The sequence below is a fragment of the Hemitrygon akajei genome, unplaced genomic scaffold, assembly GCF_048418815.1.
Source record: "Hemitrygon akajei unplaced genomic scaffold, sHemAka1.3 Scf000053, whole genome shotgun sequence".
In the NCBI taxonomy this organism is placed as follows: domain Eukaryota; kingdom Metazoa; phylum Chordata; class Chondrichthyes; order Myliobatiformes; family Dasyatidae; genus Hemitrygon; species Hemitrygon akajei.
Window position 1 is genome coordinate 1513273 of NW_027331939.1, and position 27040 is coordinate 1540312.

The following is a 27040-nucleotide window of genomic DNA, read 5'->3' on the forward strand; positions in this document are numbered from 1 at the left end:
CAGTCTAGACATGCAGAAGGGGCTCGGCTTAAATGCTGCCCATTTATTCCTCTCCACATTTGCTGCCTGATCTGCTGATTACCTGCAATGTTTTGTAGAAATTAACCATTTTGTTTTTCAATTAACCAGTTTCCAAATGTTTCTCATCTTTCATTCATAGCCACATCCTGCTGGTCTGGTTCCTCTTCCTCCTCCTGCTCGTAACCTCCAGACCCCGTCTCTTTCCTGAGCCCCAAAGCCCTGACTCAGGCTGGCAACTCTTCGGTTTCTGACTCTGCACCATCGAAGATTCACTCGCTAGTCTGCTGTCAGACTTTAGAGGTGCATTGCAACAACTCAGATGTCTGAAGCACAGTCCTTTGAAATTGGTGAAAATGACACAAAATTTGAAAAGAGCCGGGAAAAAGGAGTTTAACCACCTTAGTCCAGAGCCCTGGGGAAGGTCAAATGCTCAGGGAGCTCATCGTGTTAATTAGCCTGGGGGAAATCATGCAGGAAATTCATGCAGGTGTATAAGATGATGAGAGGCATTCATCGTGTGAAAAGTCAGAGGCTTTTTTCTTCCCAGGGCTGAGATGGCGAACACGTGGGGGGCATAGTTACGTACACATCGCTGGAAGAACTCAGCAAAAGGGGGGAGGGCATAGTTAAGGTGCTTGGAAGTAGCTCAAGGGAGATGTCAGAGATATATTTTTTATACAGAGTGTGGTGTGTGCGTGGACTGCACTGCCAGCGACGGCGGTACAGACGGGTACAATAGAGTCTTTTAAGAGAATCTTAGAGAGGTACATGGCTCTTAGGAAAGTAGAGGGTTCTGTGGTAGGGTAATTCTAGGCATTTTCTAGAGTTGGTTACATGGTCGGAACAACATTGTGGGCCGAAGGGCCTGTAATTTGCTGCAGATTTCTCTGATTCTAAGAAATTCAAGGGAAATCTCTTCTCCCACGGAGCGGTGACAAGTTGCAACAGGGAGAGTGAGAGATAAATTTTTAAATACTGATATGGAACAGAAACCTGGGCAGAGAGCAGATAGACCGAGTGGCCTCTCTAGTGTACATTGTGAGTGTGGTAGAGACAGTAAGTACCTGAGACACGGGATTTGATACAAACTGATTTATCTTTCACAGATCCACAATATTAAACACCAGTCTAGTTTAAGGCTAACATCAGCAGAACAGACTCCTCCAATGCTCAGTGACCAGGGTTCAGTCCTGGGTGCGATGAGCAGCCGCAAGAACTGCAGAATCTGACAGTAACAGTCCCTCATGAACCTGCAGCTGCCTTCAGTCACCGTGATGGTGAAACATTTAACACGGAGCTGATTTGAACTTCCTCCCTGATGTGAAGTTGCTGGTGTTGCAGCAGCTGGGATGAGTGAGTAAAACTCTTTGCTCACTCCGGACAGAAATGTGGCCTCTATTTATTGTGAACTCACCGGAGCATCACAAGGTGGGTTAACGGAATGAGTCTCTTCGCACACACGGAGCCGGTGAACGGCCACTTCCCAGTGTGAAGCTGTAGATCTCGGTCTTCGGTCTCGGCTCGAAACGTTGACTGCTCATTTACACGGATGCTGCCCGACCTGCTGAGTTCCTCCAGCATTTTGTACGTGTTGCTTTGACCACAGCATCTGCAGTTTACTTTATGTTCAAGCTCTGGTGAACTGAGAGATAGAGCGGAACTAACGTGCTGTTATGTTTGAGATTCCCATACACAAATCCTTTGAATTTTCTGCACTGTTAAAAGTTTATAAAGCACGTCATTGGGTGAAGGACAACATTTCAACTCAGGTCAGCAATGGTCTTGAACATCGGGAGTAGGTGATTAGGCTTTTTCGTTGGAGATCGATAAACTGCCGGTAGTGTGTGTCTGGATGAGTGGGTCATTTTCAGACTGGAAGGAGGTAGCGTTTGGAGTACCCCAGAGATCAGTCCCTGACCACAGTTGTTCACAGTTTAATGTCCTGGCGGAGGCAGCGAGATGTGAGATGCCCCAGTCTGCTGGTGACGCAGAAAGAGTGGAGTTGGGGGAGGGGAGGCTATTCACATGCAAGTTCGTAGCTTTGCAATCAGTACATAGTGCACTGTGGGGCTGCAGTGGCGGGTTCCAATCTGCTAATTAAATTTGCTGACCACACTACATTGATCGGCCGAATCCCAAGTAACGAGGCAGCCTGCAGAGAAGAAGTCATCACCCCGACACACGTTGAGTTTCTTTTCCTTCTCCAGAGAGCCACGAAACAAAGAAAGAGCACGAAAGTCGTTCGATAGAAAAATCAAACTCCCACCACAACCCCAGCATAAAAAAGAACGACATCCCGATCATCAATCCACAACCCCCCCCCCCCACACACACACACAAAAGGGAACAATAACATCGAGCCCCCGAAAATAAACACCCCTACCCCGCACAACTGCGGAGGAGCCGGTGTCACCAGTGCAGAGGCGGCCGCATCGGGAGCAGCGGACACAATAGGCGACCCCGGAAGATTCACAGGTGAAGCGTCGCCTCACCTGGAAGGATGTTTGGACAACGGAGAGAGTTCGGCAGTCCGGCCCTTTCACTGTGACACCCCGAACTCCACATCAAATCCGTCCAAACGAATCTGGGCGAACTTTAATGACCAATAAATATAATTCCTCTCAGCGATCATCTGTCTGAATGATTCCCTGACTCTGAGAGGAAGGGGTATCTATGGTCCACACTGTCAGGGTGTTGAGTTTACCAGGAGACAAAGACTGCAGGGACGAGAGGTTTTCTGTTGACTAATACAATGTGTGTGGACCCCGCTGGCAATTCTGGTGTTGTGACCAGAATCGAGACAAACACCACGCTGCCCACTCCACCAACAACACGGCACAGCCGGACACATAACAGGGGACTTTACATCCCACAACACTGGATTCAGTGATGAAACCCGTCATTAATGTTGTTGTCCCACTGAAAACTCCATTAAGGTGCTTTTAAATGCCAGCGCTCGCCCACAGGTGACGTCAGACACAGCTCCCCACGCGCCTGACGTCACACATGGGCTTCCCACACCGGGATCTGCCCTCACGTGCGCGGTGTCTTACGTCACCCACGCGCTGCTGTGCTCGAGCTTTATCGGTTTAACGGCTGGACTAATAATCATGTGACCAGCCCCTCCCCCACCGCTTTCAACAGAGGATTCAGGGGCTGCGCTATTCCCATTGGTGCGAAGCGATGTCAATCACCGGTTACAGCCATTCGCGGAGGTAGACAAGCTGAGTGGGCGTTACCCCGCTGAGTCCGTCTCCCGCTCGAGCGCCGACCGCCTCCTCAGAGCGGAGAAAACCTCAAAGTAAATGTCCGCTTTCTGATTTATTTCCATTTCCCTCCGAGGGAAGTTGGGGCGTTTGTGAAGCGTCTCCTGCGGCCGGAGTCTGATGTATCGCTGAGAGGTAGGAGGAGACCGCTCGGCCCGTCGGTTTGATGCCGGTTTCCCGGGGAGGGAGGGAGAGGGGGGGATTTTATTGAAAGGATGAAGATGGTGAGAGAGGGGGCGGACAGGATGTTTGTCCCGGTGGGGACAGGAGGGGCTCATCTGTGGAAATGTCTGAGCCCACGGTGGTGTCGAGCAGAGGGATTCACCACATTGGGGGCAAACACCGGCAGACTGTTGCCCTGCAAGCGGGGCCGATGGTCCGGACAGAGTGACAATTATTTGTGCTTTGTTGAGATTGTACCTGGAATATGGTGTAAAATCCCGCTCCCCATACTAACACGGGTTATACAGACCAAAGAACAAACTGTCGGAGGAACTCAGTGGGTCGGGCAGCATCTGTGGAGGGAAATGGACCGTCAACATTTCGGGCCGAGACCCTCCCTCTGGACTGATAGTGGACTGGAAATAGTCAGAGAAAAGAGGTGAGGGGTGGGGATGGGGCAAGAGCTGGGGAGTGAGAGGTGGATCCAGGTGAGGGGGGAGGTGGGAAGGTGGAAATAGTGACAGGGGTGGGAGGTGAGTGGTTGGGGCAACACGGGGCTGCAGAAGATGGAAATTAATTCCATAGAGGATTAACAAAGAGGTTAGAGAGTATTTGTTATAGAGAATGCAATAAAGATTCACCAGACTGATCCCTGGAGTGGTGGGGTCATCATATGAAGAAAGATCAAATGCGATAACCCTTTCATTTAGAGAATCGAGGACTGAGAGGTGAACACATTGAAATGTTCAACATCATTACCAGTTGAACCAGGGATCCCAGTCTCTGAAACAGGGATGGACTGTCCGGGACTGAGATGAGGGGAAACGTCTCCACTCCGAGGGTGTTGAATGTCCGTAAATCCCCACCACAGAGGGCGGTGAAGACTCAGTGATCGTCCTCACATAAGACAGAGGCCGCCAGATGTGTGGAGACCGAAGGGATTGAGGAAATGAGGATCGGACAGAAACATGTGGCTGTGATGGGAGAGCAGCCGCCACCTTGCTGATGGTTAGAGGGGCTGAATGGCCTCCTGCTGTTTCTCACTTGATGTTTCAGTGTTCTTGTCCAGCAAGGCTCCGGAGGAATGTGAATAGAAATTAGTGTTTATAAACACAGAGCTGATTTAAATGAAACGTGAACATTTCCTGTTTGGGTCTGAATTATGTTTTGGACCTGGATGGGAATTGAGCCGGTGACTCTGTGAACAGGGGGTGGAGGGAAAGGGATCGGGGAAGATATGGTGTGGAAAAATAATCATGTATCTGGGGTAAATATGGAATAATGTGGGGAATGCGGTGGATGGGTCGGGCAGTGTGTGAGGGGAGAGGAGCAGAGTCACCGGTTCAGGAGGGAGACCCTCCACCCGTCACCTGATCCCGTTTCCTGTTCACGTTTTTCCGCAGATCTGCAGCATCTGTGGGTCACTGCTCTACGTGTACGTATAGCTTCATCTTTCCCCGTTCAGATAAGGCAGTGAGATCCGGATCTGTCACATCCTCTCGTTGTGGGTGGACAATGTTTTTTTTTCTCTGCAATAGTTTCTGCATGTTTCATTTCACTGTTTCAACGTGCTGAAGTGCAGCCGATGTTTCTGGGTGTCTGACCCGTTTATGTGAGAATTTAGTCTTTTCTATTTCTCTGAGCTTGTCATAAATGTGTAAAGTTCAGTTCAGCTTCACTTCAGAATTTCCAAAGCATCAGCCAGTCAGTCAAATTGCTCCACACAATTAAAATAGCTTATTACATTTTTTTCCATTTTTGTACAATATATATGTATATTCTTATTTTAAATCACAATTGTTAAAATCTATTGTTATGAATTAGGTTCTACTGCTACCGCAGGGACAACGAATTTCATGTCATATGCCGGTGTTATTAAACCTGATTCTGATATTGATATGGGAGACCCACCACCGGTCACCTGATCCCAGTTACCGCAGATCGTAATGTGAGATTGAAGCATTTTCCATATATTTGTTTTCCACTGAAATGACAACAGTTTAGCTTCCTTCTGTGGTTCCAGAGCAGAAGCTCAGTCTGTCTAATATTTCCACACAATTAAAATGGGGAATTTGTTTATTATCATCATGTACTGAGCTACAGTGAAAGTCTTGCCTGATGTACCATCCACACAGATCGATATATTACAACACTACATTGAGCTGATATATGACAAAACACTCACTGTAACTAAGCATTGTGGCTGCTGTTACGTACCCCGTAACTGAGTCACTTACCAGCAAAGATAGAGAGGTCTGTTGAAGTCTGATGGTACTATTTTTAGAAGTCTTTATTCATAAAGGGGCACAAAAATAGGATTAATACAAACAATCAGATAATATATGTCGTCAATACTCAATCTAAAGCGCGGGTATAATCATAATCATCAATAAGAAATAACTCTATCGTTTGTCTCGGGGTTACTGTATTGTCCGATGAAGAAATAAAAGTCAATTGTCATTAAAGATTCAGCTCTTTTTCGGGTTGGGGAGAGAGACAGTCTTAAACTTGCCCGGGTCTTTTGATGAGGCCAATCCGTTGCGTCGGGGGAGTTGGTTCCCCGTTGTTAGTTCAAAGTCGTTTTCTGTGGTATCAGCCACCGGTTCCCAGACAAGGGACAAGCATGTGGCTTCCTTCAAATGGCCTCCCGCTATTACGGGATCGCTAGCGTGTCTTCTGGTGCGTCTGAGGGGCCATCTCTACAGCCCCTCTTTTATCTTGACTCACAGGGTAGTAGATGTCAATCAGGATGGGGGTGATGCAATCTCTCTCTCAACCAGCCCACTTTGCCCGAGGGCTTGCTCGTATCCTAGTCCCCAATCCACAAATATGTCTCCAAGAGACAATGGCCAATGTCGCGTCATTTTGCATCGTCGGGGAACGAGGCATTCGGCACGTCTCTCTCCCATTTCCTGGGTCCACTGACCCAACCCATTAGTGCCCTTGCGATTCTCACAAAGGAGGGGGCTGCGGGCATAACACTGCAGAGAAACTGCAGTGCAGATAGACATATGGTGCAGGGTCACGTCGAGTTACATTGTGAGGCCGAGACCATTTTATCATTCATTTGGCTTATAACTGCAGACAGGAAGCCATCCTTTAGCCTGGTGTTACGCACTTTAAGGCTTTTGTATCTCTTCCCCGATGGGGGAGCGGGTTTGCAGCAAGAATGTCCAGGTTGTGAGGATCTTTGAGTACATGGCCTGCTTTTCCGAGGGAGGGGAAGTGTAGGAAGAGTCCATGGAGGGGAGGCTTGTTTCTCTGATGTTCTCTGCTCTCCAAAGTTCTCTGCAGTTCCTTGCAGTCATGGGCAGAGCAGTAGCCATACAAAGGCATGAAGTATCGACATGGAGCTCAGAGACCTCGGCCTTCACCCTGCCTTGTGTAGCTGGATCCTGGACTTCCTGTCAGATCGCCGGCAGGTGGTAACAGTGGGCTCTATCTCCTCTGTCTCTCTGACCCTCAGCACACATAACTCACAGGGTTGTTTTTTTGGCCCTCTCCAATACTCTCTGTGCACCCATGACTTGTGCTGCCACCCACAGCTCAAAATCTGCTAATTACATTTGCTGACAGCACTACATTGATTGACCTAATCTCAAATAATAACTTTCAATCGATCAAATGCCACCTGACAAGGCTTGGTCCTAACAAACTTTTCAACCTTCTTCAGGTTAGTCAGAGGAAGAGCGATAGCAGCAAAGTGCTTACAGAACTTAAGATAACATCCATCCATTCCCAGAAACCTTCTAACAGCCTTCTTCGCAGTCAGAATAGGAACTTGAGAAATTGCCTGGATTTTTGCCCGAACAGGAGCCAACTTGCTTTGACCTACAACATAGCCAGGACAGGTCACAGTGGCATTGTCAAATTCACTCTTAGCTAAGTTAACTGTAAGGTTGTCCTAGGAAAGCCTGTCAAACAGCTTTTCTACTGCAGAGATATGCTCTTCCCAAGTGTCACTCCCTGTGACTAAGTCATCAATATAGGCATTTGTGTGTTCCAACCCTCGAATTACAAAATCAAACGTTCTCTGGGATGTTCCTGGAGCATTTTTCCTTCCAAAAGGCAAAACATTGTATTCATACAACCCAAATGGTGTCACAAATGCAGAAATTTCTCTACCTCTGTCCATCAATGGAACACACCAATACCCTATCAACAGATCAATCTTTGTAAGAAATTAGCTATTCCAACCTTATTGATGCAATCATCCACCCTCGGGATAGGATAGGCATCTGTTTTTGTTACTGCATTTACCTTCCCATAATCAGTGCAAAATCTAACACTACCATCAGGTTTGGGCACAATAACGGGGGGTGACTCCAATCTGATGCTGAAGGACTAATAATACCATTTTCCAGCATTTTCAATTTCTTGCTCAGCCAATTTACACTTGTCTACATTCATGCGATATGAGTGTTTAATCGGTTTGGCTTGACCAATATCTACATCATGTACTGCGACCCTGGTTTGCCTGGGAATATCAGGGAATAAATCTTTAAACTTCAGAATTAATTCCTTCAGCTGTTGTTGTTGCTTTGGCTGCAGGTGAGCCAAACTGTTATCAGTATTTTCTAGAACAACCGAGTTCATTAGCCTAACTGGGACAATGTTTGGCTTGTGAAAAGTCTCAGACGAGTCAATTGTACCATTCTCAGGGTTGCCAGATTCATATGTTTTGACAACAACACTCACAGATGGTGCCTGCTTGTCAAAATAAGGCTTTATCATATTTATCTGTACCACCTGTGTTAGTGTACGTCGGTCGGGTGTTTTGATAACATAATTCACATCATTAATTTGAGAGACTATTTCATATGGTCCATTGAGATTCGCCTGAAGTGGATTTGTCAACATTCTTCAACATAAGGTAAGCACCTTATCCCCTACCTGCTATTTTCTTTAGAAACCCTCCTATCAAACCAACACTTCATTTTGTTTTGAGAAATCTTTAAGTTTTGTCACACTAGACTACAGGCGTGGAGTAGTTTATCATTGATCAAAACATAGTCTGACAAGTTAACATGTACATCCCCATCAATCCACTGTTCCTTTAACAAGGTCAAAGGTCCCCTCTCTCTATGACCAAATACAAATTCAAATGGAGTAAAGCCCAGTTAATCCTGTACCAACTCTCTTATTGGGAACAAAAGCAAATATATTCCTTCATCCTAGACTTTTCCATTTTCAACACAGTATGTCTTTTTTTTGGCATGTGCGTGCATGCGTCCGATGATGTCTTTTTCAAGCCTTTACAAGGCACGGAGCGAGAGAGAGAGAGAGAGAGAGAGAGATTGTGTGGTACACAGTTTGTGTTAATCATTGTTTTGAGGGTAGAATGAAATCTTTCTAGAGCCCCTCGTGATTCTGGATGGTATGCAGACGATGTAATTTGTTTAGCTCCCAGTTCATAAATTACCTGCTGGAGTAATCCAAATGTAAAATTGCTTCCTTGATCAGACTGGATTTCTTTAGGAAAACCAAATAAAATAACTCGGTAAAGCCTTTGCCACAGTTTTAGCTTTAATATTTCCGAGAGGTATTGCCTCTGGGAATCTGGATGCAGTACACATAATAGTTAGCAAATACTGATGGCCAGCTTTAGTCTTTGGCAATGGGCCAGCACAATCCACTATAACTTTTGGAAAGGTTTCACCAAATGCAGGTATAGGCCGCAGTGGGGCCTCCTATCTAACTGACACCGACTTGACAAGTGTGACAGGTTCTGCAAAAGGTCACAACATCTTTCCCCAAATTAGGCATGTAGAAGTATTTCATAATCCTGTTTACAGTTTTATTCACTCCAAAATGTCGTCCTAAGGGCATACTGTGGTCAAAGTTAACATTTCAGTCCTATAAACCTTAGGAATTACAACTTGGCGAACAATTGCTCATTCATCACTCGCAGGTATAGCCAGTGGCCTCCACTTCCTTATTGACACTCCATCCCTGAGATAATACCCTACTGGCACTTTCTTAATCTCATCATCTGAGAGAGTTGTTTCTTTTAAAGCTTCAATCTCAGGGTCTCGGTTCTGTTCTGCTATAAACTCCTTCCTAGACAGGGATAGATCTTTCTCATCAGACTTACTACCTGAATCCTGTTGAAACAATGAAGGCAGAAAAGTCCCTGACAAGTCATCATAACCTGAATCCCGATTTTGGCTATCATGGGTATCAGAGTCATGCTGCACAGAACCGTCTGCATCGGCAGACTTTTTAGCCATACTTCAAGTTACTGCGGAGGAAGGATAAATGTTAAAATCCATCTGTGGGTCGTCAGTGGTTGGCTTAGTTGTCAACAGCACTGCAGGAACAACGTTACCATCTGCCAGGTCATTCCCTAATAGCAAGGTAACATCTTCCACCAGTAAACTGGAGAATAATCCAATTTTAACAGGTCCCGAAACCAACCCTGACTGTAAAGTTACCTTGTACAATGGCACGAAAACCATACCGCCCCCAATGCCTTTAATAAGATTTACCTCACCATTTTCAGTTTCATCACCAAATTTCTAAACTTTTGTCTGTATGATTCTGGGACGAACTCATAAGCTTTGAGCACAGCCTGTTTCACTATGTCATAATCAGCTGCTTCATCAACTGTCAAAGCAGAATAGGCTTGCTGAGCCTTCCCCTTAATTACACTTTTGAAGAGAATAGGCCTATTTTTTTATTTGTTAAGAGGAGTTGTGGTTTCTTGATTATATTTATAACAGCATAACATTCTACTTCAAGTCCAGTCAAGTCACTGTTATTGTCATTTCGAACATAACTGCTGGCACAGTACATAGTAAAAATGAAACAACATTTTTGAGGACCATGGTGTTACATGACACAGTAAAAAGAAACTTATCTGATTTTCACAATATATACTTTTTTTTGCTGTTTACATGTCTTTTGTGTTATCGCCTCTGATTTGTATTTTTTTATTGGAAAATCAATAAAAAGATTGAAAAAGAATGAAATGAGAATAGGCCACTTTAAACTCTGAGCAACCTTCTCAAAACGCTGAAAATATTTAACAACCTCTGCCTCGTCAAACGCAGGTACCAATTTAACTTCCCGACTGGCCTCAAACATCACCAGAGTACCTTTCCTGCAATTTTTCTATCCTTTCCAGCTCGAGCAGCCTCTTTCTTTCTGCTTCCTTGCTGTTTTTCTGCCTCTCTACCCTCAAATTGCCTCTGTCTTACTGTAGCTTCCATCTTTAATTTTTCTAACTTCTACGGGAGCTCAAGCTCATGAGGTTTACTTTCAGGAAACACCTCCAACTCCTCCACTTTAAGCACACCCTCAGATACATAATGTTCCGCTATTATCCTCTGCATCTGTGCCCTCCTCATTGTCAATTTCACCTTACAAGTTTTAATGTTTTAGCAATACTCAACAACTCAATCCGTCTGGCATCCTCTAATGCCTCAGAGGTTGGCGCTTCCACAAACCTATCAGCATCCGCTGCTGATTTTCCACACACAAATGAATCAAACGGGATTTCCCCAATGAAATTGATCATAAATCAATCAAAACGCCCCAAATTTGTTCATATTTCAGATGCAGGCCCCAATTTCATTACGAACCATAACACTTTAGAAACAAACCAGCAGCAAATAGAGTTCACACTGGAGTCTGGCTTTGATGTGAAAACCCCCCTCTTTATTAGTACCTACTTACTATGTAGAAACTTGTGCAAGATAAACAAAAGTTAATAGAGTAATGTGTATATATGTGTATAAAGGTAACTCTAAAACTATTGAGTTTAGGGGAAACAATGGTCTTGAGATGGTAAAATATGAAAGTTCAGTTCATTCATGGAATAGGTGATGAGAGAGAGATATTTGTAATCCAGGCTAAATGTTGAGAGAAGGCAATTATGTCGAATTCCACAGGTTCCATGGTGGTAAAATGAGAGAACAGTCACTGTAGATTTTATCCATCGTAATTCCAAATCCACATACAAATTATCACCGAAAGTGACTTGTCACAAGGAGTATTGTCTTCAAGTGAATTACCTCACCACAGCCATGCAAGGGTTAACACATCAGTTGTCTTCACAGGATATCCCAAATCAGATCCACTCCTATGGATCAAACGAGGTGACAAACACACATTCGATGTACGGTGAATCGATAATTAACCCACCCTTGTGGGCATAGGAAAGCTCCAAACAGTGACCCTTGGCCACCAGTTCCCTGGTTTCAATCCTTCCATTTTTCCTCCTTCATCTCCGTCTGACTCTGAGTGTCTGTGTCCTCGGTTAAAACTAAACAAGCTGCGAGCGATGTAAACAAGCTGCAAGTCCAACTGATTTGACTTCTTTATCTCTCTCTCTCTTAAAATGACAGTCCACGGCAAACGAAACCTCGGGATTCATAACAATGGCAACTCCCCATTGTGAACTGACTGATGTGCCAGTAGTTGGGATGACCGAGTGAATCGCTTCCCACATTCTGAGCAGGTGAACGGCTTCTCCCCAGTGTGAACTCGCTGATGACATTGTTGGTTGGATGACTGAGTGAATCCCTTCCCACAGACTGAGCAGGTGAATGGCTTCTCCCCGGTGTGAACTCGCTGATGTCTCTGTAGGGTGGAAGATTGAGTGAATCGCTTCCCACATTCTGAGCAAGTGAACGGCTTCTCCCCAGTGTGAACTCGCAAGTGACTCTGTAGGTTGGATGACTGAGTGAATACCTTCCCACAGTCTTGGCAGAGGAATGGCTTCTCCCCAGTGTGAACTCGCTGATGTCTATGTAGGTGGGATGACTGAGTGTATCCCTTCCCACAGTCTGAGCAGGTGAACAGCTTCTCCCCAGTGTGAACACGCTGATGTACCAATAGAGTGGATGACTCAGTGAATCCCTTCCCACAGTCTGAGCAGGTGAATGGCTTCTCCCCAGTGTGAACTTGCTGGTGTCTCTGCAGATGGTGTGACCGAATGAATCCCTTCCCACACTCTGAGCAGGTGAATGGCCTCTCTCCAGTGTGAATTCGCTGATGAATCTGTAGTATGGATGACTGAGTGAATCTCTTCCCACAGACTGAGCAGGTGAACGGCTTCTCCCCAGTGTGAACTCGCTGGTGTCTCCATAGTGTGGAAGAGTGAGTGAATCCCTTCCCACAGTCTGAGCAGGTGAATGGCTTCTCCCCAGTGTGAACTGACTTGTGTACCAGTAGGACGGATGACCGAGTGAATCCCTTCCCACAGTCTGAGCAGGTAAACTGCCTCTCCCCAGTGTGAACTCCCTGATGTACTTTTAATTTAGATGAGCAAGTGAATCCCTTCCCACAGTCCAAGCAGGTGAACGGCTGCTCCCCGGTGTGAACTCGCAGGTGAGCCATTATGTCAGATGGCCGAGTGAATCGTTCCCCACAAATTCAGCAGATGACTAGCCTCTGACTGGTGTGTCCACAGGTGGGAAGACTGACTGAATCCTTTCTCACACACAGAACAGGTGAATGGCCTTGCCCAGTGTGAATTTGACTGATGTATCTTCAGTTGAGATAACCGAGTGAATCCACCCCCACTGTCTGAGCAGGTGAACGACCTTTCTCCTGTCTAAAATGACGAGTGTGCCAGTTGGTCAAATGACCAACGTAATCCCTCTCCACAGTCTGAGCAGGAAGGATGGATGATTGAATCCCTTGCCACACTTCTTAAATATCTAGACAGAGACAGCAAAACTGGTGTGCCGCGTTTGAGATTCCCGGCGACAGATTCCTTCTCATTTGTATCCTGTAAAAGATTTACATAATTCATCAATGGGTGTAGGGCAACATTTCAGATGAGATTACTTGAGCTGGCAAGGTTTGATCTGGTATCACACTGTTACAGTGAGGTACAACCCAACTTGGAGAGAGAAATCATCTCCTGACTGGGCAGAGTGCTGGTATCTGGAATGACCATCAATTCTCTGATGCTCTTCCTGTCTCTATAAGAATGGGGCATTTCTGCCATCTCCAATCTGTGACCTGGCTCAGTTTGACTCTCTCCATTGGTATTATTCCCTGTTCCTCCTGAGATGCATGGGTGCCTGGCCACGCAGCAACTGAAACAGTCTCACGCAAATTGTCTTTCTTGATGTGCAGCTGGGATTTTCTTTTATGTCTTATTAACTTAAAGTGCCACAATTCTAACACCATATAAAAAAATCCTGTTGATGTGAATTGCTGGTCCGCACAGCTGTTAAAAGGACAGAGTAAATTTTTGTATTATTTCAGGTTCTTGTCACAGTTATAGAAAATTACAACACAGAAACAGGCCCTTTGGGCCATCTGGTTTGTGGTGATCTATTTAAACTGCCCAATCCCATACCCCTATCTTCCAGGTACCTATACAAGCTTCTTAAATGTTGAAATCGAGCTCACATGCACCACTTGTGCTGGCTGCTCATTCCACACCCGGATGACCATCTGTGTGAAGAAGATTCCCCTCATGTTTCCCTTAACATTTCACCTTTCACCCTTAACCCATGGCCTCTGGTTGTAGTCCCATCCCCAGCTCAGTGGAGAAAGCCAGCTTGCATTTACACTATCTATGCCGCTCTGTCACAATCAAATCTCCCCTCAATCTCCTACAGTCAAAGGAATAAAGTCCTGACCTGTTCAATCTTTCCTTATAACCCAAGTACTCCAGACCTGGCAACATCCTTGTGAATTTTCTCTGAACTCTTTCAAAGTCCTTACATCTTTCCTGTAGGTTGGTGACCAAAACTGCACTTAGTACTCCAAATTAGGCCTCACCAATGTCTTGTACAAAGTCAACATAACATCCATCTCCTGTACTCAGAACTTTGGTTCAAGAAGGCCAATATGTCAAGATCTTTCTTTCCGTCCCTATCGAACTGTGACACCACTTTCAGTGAAATATAGACCTGTATGTCCAGATTCCTTTACTCTACAACACTCCTCCATGTCCGACCAGTCACTGTGTAAGATCTACCCTGGTAGGTCCTACCAAACTGCAACCCCTCACACGTTTCTGCTTTAAGTTCTACCTTCCATTTCTCAAACCATTTTTCCCGCTGGTCCAGATCTCACTGCAAGCCATGATAGTCTTCCTCGCTGTCCATTAGACCACCAATCTTGGTGCTACCCACAAATTTGCTGATCCAGTTAACCACACTATCATCCACATTACTGATATAGATGACAAACAACAACAGATCCTGCACTGATCTCTGTGGCAACCACTAGTCACAGGCCTCCAGTCAGAGAGGCAACCATCTGCTACCACACTATGGCTTCTCCCAAAGACAGTGTCTCATCCAATTTACTGTCTCATCTTGAATGCTGAGTGACTGAACCTTCTTGACCAACCTCCCATATGAGACTTTTTCAAGTGCCTTGCTAAAGTCCATGTAGACAGCACCTACTGCCTTGCCTTCATCCACTCTCCTGATAACTTCCTCGAGAGACTCTCTAAGATTGGTTAGACATGACCTAACATGCACAAAGCCATGCTGTCTATCCTTAATCAGTCCACATCTATCCAAATACTTATATATCAGGTTCCTGCACACACATTCCAGTAACTTTTCCACTACTGTTGTCAATCTCACAAATGTAAAAACACCTCCACCTCTGTAATCTGTACAGGATCCATGAATCTGATGCTGCATTGCCTCACTTCTACAGACTGTGTTCATCTACTGCAATAATAGGAAGCAAAAAAAAAATCTCCCCCATCTATGTTGTCTCCTCATATGGATTACCATTCTGATCTTGCAAAGGATTAATTTCATCCCTTGCAATCTTTTCACTCTTAACATATCTGCAGAATCCCTGAAGATTCTCCTTCACCTTGTCTGCTGGGGCAAACTCATGCCTTCTTTTATTTCTTTCATAAGTGTTCACTTGAATTTCCTGTATTTCATAAGGACCCCATTTGCTCCTATCTGCCTGCACCTGGTATGCACCTCCTTTTTATTGATCTGGGAGAGGAAAGCCAAAGGGGTGATAGAGCTGCATGGTGGGAGGTGGGGATAGAGGGGTTAATCGAAAGTTGCAGGGGGAACGGGAGCCTGAATAATGCAAAGTTAACCAAAGTTGTTTTGCTCCTTAACATATAACAGAGATATCTACAGCACATTACAGGCACTTTGGCCCACAGTCCTGTGCCGACCATGTAACCTACTCTAGAAACTGCCCCAGCACATAGCCCTCTATTTTTCTGCGTACCTATCTAAGAGGCTGTTAAAAGACCCTATTGTATCTGCCTCAAACACGGCTGCTGGCAGTGCATTACGCACATCCAGCACTCTCTGTGTAATAATCTTACCCCTGACATCTCCTCGGTATCAATTTCCAAGCACCTTAAAAGACTGTATGCCCCCATATTAGCCATTTCTGCCCTGGGGAAAAAACCTCTGGCTATCCACACAATCAATGCCCCTCATCATCTGATACATGTAAAAAAAGGCTCTGAACATAAACAAGGAAATAATACATTGCTTTGAGGATTTGTTTGAAGTATAGAAGATAGTTTTTTTTCCTCACACAGAGAGTGGTGAGTGCATGGAATGGGCTGCCAGCAGCCATGGTGGAGGCGGAAATGAAAGGGTCTTTAAGAGACTCCTGGATGGATACATGGAGTTTAGAAAGTTAGAGGCTAGGGGTAAGCCTAGGTAGATCCAAGGTAAGGATATATTTGAGCCAAAAGGTCTGTATTGTGTTGTAGGTTTTCTATGTTTCTGTGTACACAAAATATAACGGTATAAAATGGGTAAATGCAAGCAGGCTTTTTCAACTGATTTTAAGTGTGACAACAACCAGAGGTGATGGGTAAGTGGGGACGTGAAAACTTATGGGGAACAAATTATTGGCCATGAGGGTATGGAATGAGATGCCAGCACAAGTGGTGTATGGTAGCTCGATTTCACAATTTAAGAGAAGTTTGGATGGGTATCTGGATGGTAGGTGTATGGAGTGCTATGGTCCCGGTGCAGGTCATTGCGTTCCACAGCTTGAATGTTTTTCCAGCATTGAGAAGATGGGCCAAATGGCAGGTTTCTGTACTGAACTTCTCCATGTTTCAATGACAGAGAAGCTGGCCAGACTTGATTGGAAGGGATACTGGCAGCAGTGACAATGGAGCAGCAATGGCTGGAGTTTCTGGAGCAATTTGGGAGCTGAGTGATGGATACATCCCCAAGTAGTGGAAGCATTGGAAAGGCAGGAGGACACAACTGTGGCAAAATGACAAGCCAAACCCAACATAAAAGCCAAAGAAAGGGCAAACAACAGAGCAAAAACTATTGGCAAGCTTTTAGAAGCCAACAGATGACAACTAAAAAAAAAGGTCAGATATGCTCAGGGCATGGAATGATGATATTGTAGCCATTAATGCATCTTGGTTGCACCCAACAGCCTGAGGCATTTAGAGGAACAAAATATATGGGACCTCGATTCCTCTTGAAAACAAAGGTTCCCTGACCCATTTGCATCTCAATTTTTATTTTGACAGACACACACAAACACCACACCCTTAAAATTTCACTTCTGAAGGCGTCCCACTGACTAAGTACTCCTTTGCCAAAAAACATTCTGTCCCAAATCACACTTGTGAAATCCTTTCTGATACCTTCAAAATTGACCTTTCTCCAACTTAGAATCTCAACCTGTGTTCCAGACCTCTCTTTTTCCATATTTACTTGGAATCTAATAGCATTATGACCTCTGGATACAAAGTGTTCCCATACACTAATTACAGTCACTAGCCCTGGATCGTTTCCTAACAGCTTATTGCACACTTCCACATCAGGAATTCTATGTACTGATTAAGGGCACATTTGACAAACTTTACCCCATCTAGTCCTTTTACAGTATGGGAGTCCCAGTCAATATATGGGAAGTTAAAATCGCTTACAATCTCAACCTTTGTTTTTTGACATAGTTTCATGTTTCTTGGTATAGTCTGTGATCTCTCTACAAATTTGTTCCTCTAAATCCCTCAGATAGTTGGGTGTAAACAAGTCCCTGTAATGGCTATAACATCATAATTCCATGCCCTGGGTTAATCTGGCTTTCCTACAATGCTTCTTGCATTGTGATATACACAGCTCAGCACATTCATATCACCATGCCCAACCTAGAAAACAACATTGTCACAAAAACAAAGGAGCAGGTTGTGGACGACAGAAAGAATTGATACAGGATAAACCCTTCTAACATCAATGGATCTGCTGTTCAGAGGGTGAACAGCTTTAAGTTCCTCAGCATACACCTTACCGAGGATCTCACCAGGTCTGTACATACCGGCTGTCTGGTGAAAAAGGCACAATAGCGCCTCTTTCACCTCAGACGGTTGAAGAAGTTTGGAATGGTTCCCCAAATCCCAAGAACTTTCTACAGGGGCAACTTGAGAACATCCTGAGAGTTTGCATCACTGCCTGGTATGGGAACTGTACTTCCCCAGTTGCAGTTCTCTGCAGAGAGTGGTGTGGACAGTCCAGCCCATCTGTATATGTGAACTTCCCACTATCCAGGATATTTACATTATTGTGTAAAAAGGACCTGCAGGATCATTGGGGAGGTCAGTCACCCCAACCACAGACTGTTGCAGCAGCTGCCATCCGGGAAACAGTACCGCAGCATAAAAGCCAGGACACCAGGATCCGGGACAGCCTCTTCCACCAGGCTATCAGACTGATTCATTCATGCAGATACAATTGTATTTCTGTTATCTTGAATGCCCTGTTGTACATATTGTTATAAATTGCTAGAAATTGCACATTTAGATGGAGACATAACTTAAAGATCTCTACTCTTTAGATAGATAGATAGATACTTTATTCATCCCCATGGGGAAATTCAACTTTTTTCCAATGTCCCATACACTTGTTGTAGCAAAACTAATTACATACAATACTTAACTCAGTAAAAAATATGATATGCATCTAAATCACTATCTCAAAAAGCATTAATAATAGCTTTTAAAAAGTTCTTAAGTCCTGGCAGTAGAATTGTAAAGCCTAATGGCATTGGGGAGTATTGACCTCTTCATCCTGTCTGAGGAGCATTGCATCGATAGTAACCTGTCGCTGAAACTGCTTCTCTGTCTCTGGATGGTGCTATGTAGAGGATGTTCAGAGTTATCCATAATTGACCGTAGCCTACTCAGCGCCCTTCGCTCAGCTACCGATGTTAAACTCTCCAGTACTTTGCCCACGACAGAGCCCGCCTTCCTTACCAGCTTATTAAGACGTGAGGCGTCCCTCTTCTTAATGCTTCCTCCCCAACACGCCACCACAAAGAAGAGGGCGCTCTCCACAACTGACCTATAGAACATCTTCAGCATCTCACTACAGACATTGAATGACGCCAACCTTCTTAGGAAGTACAGTCGACTCTGTGCCTTCCTGCACAAGGCATCTGTGTTGGCAGTCCAGTCTAGCTTCTCGTCTAACTGTACTCCCAGATACATGTAGAAAAAGAGTATGAAGGATGTACATAATAAAGTCAATTCAATTCAACCTCTCCACTATCTGTTCTGTCATTCTGGCTCCAATCCTCCCTGCAACTTTAGTTTAACCACCCACCCCACAGGGGAGCACTAGCAAGCCTTACCACTAGGATATTAGGCCCTTTCTAGTTCTGTTCTCCTAACTAACAAATCCCCCATCTCCCCTTTGACTTTCCCCCATCAGGTAATCCCCCCCACTGCAGTTTCTAAAGTAGTCCACCTATTCTTGTGGGGGATGGCCACAACAGTACTCGGCGATGGCTATTTAACCTCATTCACCTTCCTGACTCTCACCCAGTTTCCGGTGTCCTGCACCCTGGGTGGAACTCACATCTCTTCATTTCATATCCATCACCCCATCCGACTGCCAGATGATCTGGAATTCATCCATTTCAAGTTCCAGCTCCTTAACGTGCAGGGTTACAAGCTGCAGCTGGATGCACATCTTGTTGGTGAGGGCATCAGGGACACTGCAGTCTCCACACCTTCCCACCAATGTCCCCTCTGATTTGAAATATGTGTGCAAAAACCTTGTGCTGTGCAATATTTAGCCAATGACAACAATATGGTGTGCACTGAATTTTACATTTTGAGGTATTCATTCAACAATTAGCAAATCACTGTCAGTAAGAAATTTGATCTCCTCTCAGTTCGATCGAGTTCATCTGCACTGTCACACAGCCTATGTAGCAAGCCTGTAGCTGGTAATGAACGATGTTCTCGTCAGAGCTTTTGCATACTATCCATATCTGATTTGTTTGCTAAATGATGATTTAAAAACTCACATTTCCAAAGATTACTGGACTTCTTCCCACTTGCAAATTCTCCAGCAACTTTTGCATCATCACAATACACACAGGGGACTCCACTTTCTGTATTGTACATATATATTCCCCCTAAACCCTCCCCCAGGGGACTGACGGTGATGAACTCAGTGATGGTAATCCCAATGAATATGAAGGGAAGGGCAGTAGACTGTCTCATTGGAGTCTGGCACATTTGTGATCTGAAAGCTAGTTGTTGGCCAGGACAAAGGTGTTTGATATCATTATGTAACCAGAGAGAATGGGTTGAAGCATGTTCTCACCGGTAGAAAATTCCAGAACAAGAGGTGGTAGAACAAGGCACACACACAAAATGCTGGAGGAACTCAGCAGGCCTGGCAGCATCTATGGAAAAGAATATTATTGCAGTAGTGATATCACGTGTCAGAACGTAATGTTTCAGAGTTCCGAGCATGCACAGTAATGAAAAATGATCGAAAAGCATGGTAGCGTAAAACGTGGTTTTGTTTCTGTTAAATAGAAGGTCAACTCTTCTAGAATATTATTTGTTATGAGTAACCCACTGTACGTATAAAGCACACAACACCCCTGACATCTCCTTCCAACCGGCTTCCAAGCACCCTAAAACTGTGCCCTTTCCATAGATTTTCTCTTTTTTTATGAGTGGAGGTAGAACAAAGGTGATTTTCTCAACTGCTGCTGTAAAAGGTTTTGTTCCCGTTCTCCAAGTTCCTAATCCTTGCACTTAGATAGCTGGAGCTCAGCTCTGTCTGAGAGATCCATCGGTTCCCATTCCCTCATCGGCCGGAATCTCCCCGGGGCTGAGAGAGAGGGAAGAGAGCAGGACTGTGCCGGGATTGCGGGTCACAGTGTCCGAAACTCAGAGAAATTTCCCTAAATCGGTGTTGCAGACTTCACGTGGCGAACACTCTTACCTTATGCTGATCCTTCCGTTTGTGCACTGCGCGCATGCGTGATATCCTGTTAAGTGAACAACGCTGACGCCTGCGCATTCAATCGGTCCTTCAGTGAAAGCGAAATTTTTAACGCACAGATTTATGGGTAATTACTGTGCCATTGAAAGTTTCTGCAAACACCGGTTCCATGACAATACTTTTTTTTTTGTGTGGCTGCTCCCATAAACAATATATTCCATATCAGCAGGCACTTTGTGTAAGAAAAAAAACCCACCACACTAGTGCTGTCATCATCTCTGTACCAACTTCCACGCAACTTAAACTTAAACCTATGCTCCCTCGTGTTAGCCGTTGCAGCCCTGGGGAAAAGCCTCTGACTATCCACACGACCAATGCCTCTCATCATCTTATACACTTGCATGTTTTTCTCCAGGCTGAATAAGATGATGGCCAAACTGTGGTTCTCAAGTTCTTCAGTGCTCCGGGCTAAGGTGGTTAAACTACTTCCTCCCTGCTCTTTTGAACGGTTTGGGTCACTTCACTAATTTCAAAGGACTGTGCCTCAGACAGCTGGGTTGTTGCAATGCACCTCTAAAGCCTGACAGCAGACTAGCAAGTCAATCTTCGATGGAGAAGAGTCAGAAACCAGAGTTGCCAGCCTGAGTCAGTGCTTTGGGGCTCCAGAAACAAATGAGGCCTGGAGTTTACGATGAGTAGGAGGAAGAGGAATCACACCAGCAGGATGTGGCTGCAAATGAAAGATCAGAAACATTGTGAAAATGTTTGATTGAAAAAAGGTGGTTAATTTCTGCAAAGTACTGGAGGAAATCAACAGATCAGGCCGCAAATGTGGAGAGGAATAAATAGACAAAGTTTAGACCGAGCCCCTTCAGCATGCCTAGACTGTGTGCTCCTCTGCTTAGTTGCTGCCTGAACTACAGAGTTCCTCCAGCATTGTGTCTGTGCATCTCTCTATCTCCAGCAACTGCAGAATCTCTTCTGTTTCATATCTGAATTTGCAAGAGGATTCTACTTTGGCATTAGATACACGGATTTCCTGTTAGTATTGACGTTTTTGTTTATGGGAGCCGCCAAACAAAACAAAACTGAGCTGTGGACATGCAACTGGTACTGCAGAAACTTTCAATGGCACCGTGATTACCTATAAATACATGCGTCAAAAATTTTGTGGTCGCTGAAGCACCGATGTAATGCGCAGGCGTCAGCGTTGTTAATGTACCCGAACATCACGCATGCGCGCAGTGCACAAACAGAAGTATCAGCATCCGGTAAGAGTGTTCGCCACGTGGAGTTTGCAACACCGTTTTAGGGATATTTCTCTGAGCTTCGGACACCGTAGTCCGCAATTCCAGCACAGTCCTGCTCTCTTCCCTCACTCTCAGTCCCATGATCCGTACACGGGCCCCGGGGAGCTTCCGGTTGATGAGGGAATGGGAACCGATGGATCTCTCAGACAGAGCTGAGCTCCAGCTATCTAAATGCAAGGATTAGGAACTCGGAGAAAGGGAACAAAATCTTTTACATCACCAGTTGAGAAAATCACCTTTTTTTCTACCTCCAATCACAAACAAGAGAAGACCTGTAGGGAGGGCACAGTTTTAAGGTGCTTGGAAGCCTGTTGGAAGGAGCTGTCAGGGGTGTTGTGTTCTTTATACGTACCGTGGGTTACTCATAACAACCATATTCTGGAAGAATTGACCTTTTATTTAACAGCAACAAAACCACGTTTTACGCTACCATGCTTTTCGATCATTCTTCATTTCTGCGCATGCTCGGTACTCTGTACCATCCCTTTCTGACACGTGATATCACAACGAGGGGGGGAGTTTTTTTTTTACGCAGAGTGGCGAGTGTGTGGAATGGACTGCCGGCGACTGTGATGAAGGCAGATACGATAGGGTCTTTTAAGAGGCTCCTGGATAAAAACATGGCACGTAGAAAAATAGGAGGTTATGGGGAACTCTAGGTAATCTCTAAAATAAGTAATGTTCAGCAGAGCATTGTGCACCAGGCCTGTATTATGCTGTAGGTGTTTTCCAGGGGGGGTGGGGGGTTTCTATGTTGGAGATCCAAGAAACACAAATGCTGGAGGAACTCAACAATAATATTCTTTTCCATAGATACTGCCCGGCCTGCTGAGTTCATCCAGCATTTTGTGTGTGTTCCTTGTTGTTCTGGAACCTCTTGTTCTGGAATTTTCTACCAGTGAGAACATGCTTCAAGCCATTCTCTCTGGCTACACAATGATATCAAACACCTTTGCCCTGGCAACAAGTAGCTTTCACATCACAAATGTGCCAGATCCCAATGAGACAGACTACTGCCCTTCCCTTCATATTCATTGGCATTGCCATCAATCAGTTCACCACCTTCAGTCCCCTGGGGGAGGGTTCAGGGGGAATAATTATGTACAACACAGAAGCTGGTGTTACCTGTGTGTATTGTGGTGATGCAAAAGTTGCTGGAGAATTTGCAAGTGGGAAGAAATTGAGTAATACTTAGAAATCTGACTTTTCAAAGCATCATTTAGCAAGCCAATCAGATATGGACAGTATGCAAAGGTTCTGGTAAGAAAATCCTTCATTACCTGCTACATAGGTTGTGTGAGAGTGCAGATGAACTCGATCAATCCCAGAGGAGATCATAGTTCTTATCAACAGTGATTTGCTAGCTGTTGAAATGAATACCTCAAAATATAAAATTCAGTGCACACAATATTGCTGACACGGGGTAAACATTGTACAGCAGAAGGTATTTGCGCACATATTTCAAATTGGAGGGGACATTAATGGGTAGATGGGGAGACCTCCAGTGTCCCTGATGTCTTCACCTACAAGATGTGCATCCAGCTGCAGCTTGTAATCCAGCACTTTAAGGAGTTGCAACTTGAAATGGATGAATTCTGGATCATCCAGCAGTTGAATGGGGTGGTAGGTATGACATGAAGAGAGGTGAGTTCCACCCAAGGTGCAGGACACAGGAAGGAAGGAAGAGTCAGGAAGGGGAATGAGGTTAAATAGCCATCACAGAGTACTGTTGTGGCCATCCCTCACGAGAATAGGTGGACTATCTTAGAAACTGTTGGTGGGAATTACCTGGCAGAGGAAAGTCAAAGGGGGTGATAGGGGATTTGTTAGTTAGTGGAACAAAACTGGAAGGTGACTACTATCCTAGTGATAAGGTTTGCTTGTGTTTCCCTGTGGGGTGGGTGGTTAAACTAAAGTTGCAGGGAGGATTGGAGCCAGAATGACAGAACAGATAGTGAAGAGGGTGAATTGAATTGAATTGATTTTATTACTTACATCCTTCATATACTTAAAGAGTACAAAATCTTTATGTTATCTCTCCATCTAAATGTGCAATTGATAGTAATTTATAATAATTAATATGTACAACAGGACATTCAATTGTATCACCATGAATTAATCAGTCCAATGGCCTGGTGAAAGAAGCTGTCCCGGATCCTGTTGGTCATGGCTTTTACGCTGAGGTATCGTTTCCCGGATGGTAGCAGTGGCAACAGTCTGTGGTTGGGGTGACTGAGCTCCACAATGATCCTACGGGTCCTTTTTACACAATAATGTAGATAGATAGATAGATAGATACTTTATTCATCCCCATGGGGAAATTCAACTTTTTTTCCAATGTCCCATACACTTGTTGTAGCAAAACTAATTACATACAATACTTAACTCAGTAAAAAAAAATAATACCCTGTATTAATGTAAATGTAAATACCCTGGGTAGTGGGAAGTTCACATCTACAGATGAACTGAGCTGTCCACACCACTCTCTCAGTTCCCTCAGACTCTCAGGATGTTCTCAAGTGTGCCCCTGTAGAAAGTTCTTGGGATTTCGGGAACCATTCCAAACCTCTTCAACCGTCTGAGGTGAAAGAGGTGCTGTTAAATCGAGGGATAGACTTTAAGAAATGTGATGTAATGATGCAGCTCTGTAAAGCTCAGGTTAGGCCACACTTGGAGTACTGTGTCCAGTTCTGGTCGCCTCACTATAGGAAGGATCTGGAAGCATAGGAAAGGGTACAGAGGAGATTTACCAGGATGCTGCCTGCTTTAGAGAGTATGGATTATGATCAGAGATGAAGGCAGCTAGGGCTTTACTCTTTGCAGAGAAGGAGGATGAGAGGAGATATGATAGAAGTGTACAAGATATTAAGAGGAATAGACAGAGTGGACAGCCAGCACCTCTTCCCCAGGGCACCACTGCTCAGTACAAGAGGACATGGCCTTAAGATAAGGGTAGGGAAATTCAAGGGGGATATTAGAGAGTTTTTCACTCAGAGAGTGGTTGGTGCGTGGAATGCACTGCCTGAGTCAGTGGTGGAGGCAGATACACTAGTGAAGTTTAAGAGACTACTAGATTTAAGGTGCTTAAGGAATTTAAGGTGGGGGGTTATATGGGAGGCAGGGTTTGAGGGTCGGCACAACATTGTGGGCCGAAGGGCCTGCAATGTGCTGTGCTATTCTATGTTCTATGTACACGTGTATTGTGATGATAGAGTTTTAGTGAGAAAGAGCCCAGTGAACATACCTGTGTCTATTATGACTCTGACTGTTGTTGGTCGATTGTCGTCTTCTTGTCTGCCCTCCGGGTAGAAGAAAGCACCACCTGCTGGCGATGACCTGAATTACACAATAAACCAGAGCGTGTCAGTTACTCTGCCCTTCATAATTTAAAACACTTCTGTAAGATTGCTGCTCAGTCTCCGACATTCCAGGGAGTAAAAACATAGAGTGGACATACTCTCCCCAGAACGGAGATCTCTGACCCTGACAACAGACTCACAAATCCCTGCACTCTTTCCACTTTAACCAAGCCTTTTCAAACATATAGCGGCCAGAACCATACTTTGTACTCCAAACACAGTCTCACCAACGACTTATACAATGGCCTAAGCCTTTACAGTTAGAACGACCTGGATGCAATCCCCGCCGCTGCCAGTAAGAGTTTGCAGGTTCTCACTGTGATCGCATGGGTTTCCTCCGGGTGATCCGGATGCCTCCGTCCCCACACAGTAGGCAGGTTATTTGGCCATTGTGAATTGTCCTGTGACAAGACCAGGATCAAATCGGGGGACTTCATAAGCAGCATGGCAATAGTCGGGCCATAGCATCACCGCAAATCCTTACAAACGTGCTGTGTCTCCAGTGCTACCTAATGCCATGATCGGGCTGGAGATAACCGGAGGCCCCGTGACTCAGCCCCATTCAGCGGAGCCTGATCCCGCTTCCAACGGCATGGAGCCACTCACAATGTTTCTTATGAATCCGTATTTGTTGCACAAAAGGAGAAAACCAAAAATAAAATTTTCCCGCAGAGGGTTATAATGTACACTCTAAAAATATTGTGACATATTGCGATAGCCTTGTCAATTGGCTCGTCTCTCAATACGTAGCTGCAAAACTTCAAAAGATACTTACCTTCACCCAATTGACAGATCTTATTCTGGGGTCTATGACACTGTACCCATAACAACCACAAAATGCTGGCAGAAATCATAGGTCACACAGCATCTACGGAGAATAGGCAGACGACGTTTCAGGTCGAGAGATTCCTCTCCATCGATTATGCCAGGCCTGCGGATTTCCTCCAGCATTTCGCGTGCGAATCTCTTTTTTCCACACCTGCTGGATCTCTATTGTTTACTATCTCCGGATCCCCCTTTTCACTGCTGTTAAGTATATAAAATCACACTTATTGTGCATTAATACTACCTCTATATCTTGAATTGAGAACATTCGGATTCCTTAGTTAACATCTACGCAGATTTTTCCCCTTTGAGCTGCTGTTCTTTCACAACACTGTGTAATCTGTAATAATGGACATCTAGACCCGGTCTTACAGTCACATCTCTGTAGCACTGTTCGGCCGGCCTCAGTTATGATGCTTTCAGAGTAGTAAAGAAAACAATATTAAAGTTTTCCTTTGGATACCAGAAGGGCTTAGACAATGGATATCATTTACTTGGATTTTCGGAAGGCGTTTGATAAGGTGCCACACACAAGACATGTTAAAATCAGGATAAAATCCGATTGCGTTATAGAAAAGATACTGTCATGGAGAGTGGAATGCCTGCCAGGCAAGAGACAACATGTGGGAATAAAAGGGGCCTTTTCTGGCTGCCTGCCCATGATTACCGGTGTTCCTCAGGGGTCAGTAACGGGATCGCTGCTTTTCACATTGTTTGTTAATGATTTAGATAATGGAATTGATGGCTTTGTGGCAGTGTTTATGGATGATAGGAATATAGCCGGAGGGGAAGATGGTGCCGAGGAAGCAATGCGATTGCAGCAGGAATTAGACAAATTGGAAGGATGGGCGAAAAAGTGGCAGATGGAATAAACTGTTGGGAAATGTATGACAATGTGTTTTTGGTAAAAGAAA

At 44.8% G+C, this 27040-nt stretch overlaps 1 protein-coding gene across 1 annotated transcript in view; it reads right to left on the reverse strand.

Annotated features, from left to right (window-relative positions):
* LOC140721260 (uncharacterized) overlaps nucleotides 1-25365 on the reverse strand; it is a 53238-nt gene extending 27873 nt beyond the window's left edge. The window contains exons 1-2 of the mRNA XM_073036110.1: nucleotides 25187-25365; nucleotides 11830-13185 (exon numbers count right to left, since the gene is read on the reverse strand). Coding sequence (XP_072892211.1) covers nucleotides 11830-12791 — 962 coding nt within the window. The 5' untranslated portion in view covers nucleotides 12792-13185; nucleotides 25187-25365. The remainder of the gene's footprint in view (nucleotides 1-11829; nucleotides 13186-25186) is intronic.
* Nucleotides 25366-27040: the final 1675 nt, after the last annotated feature.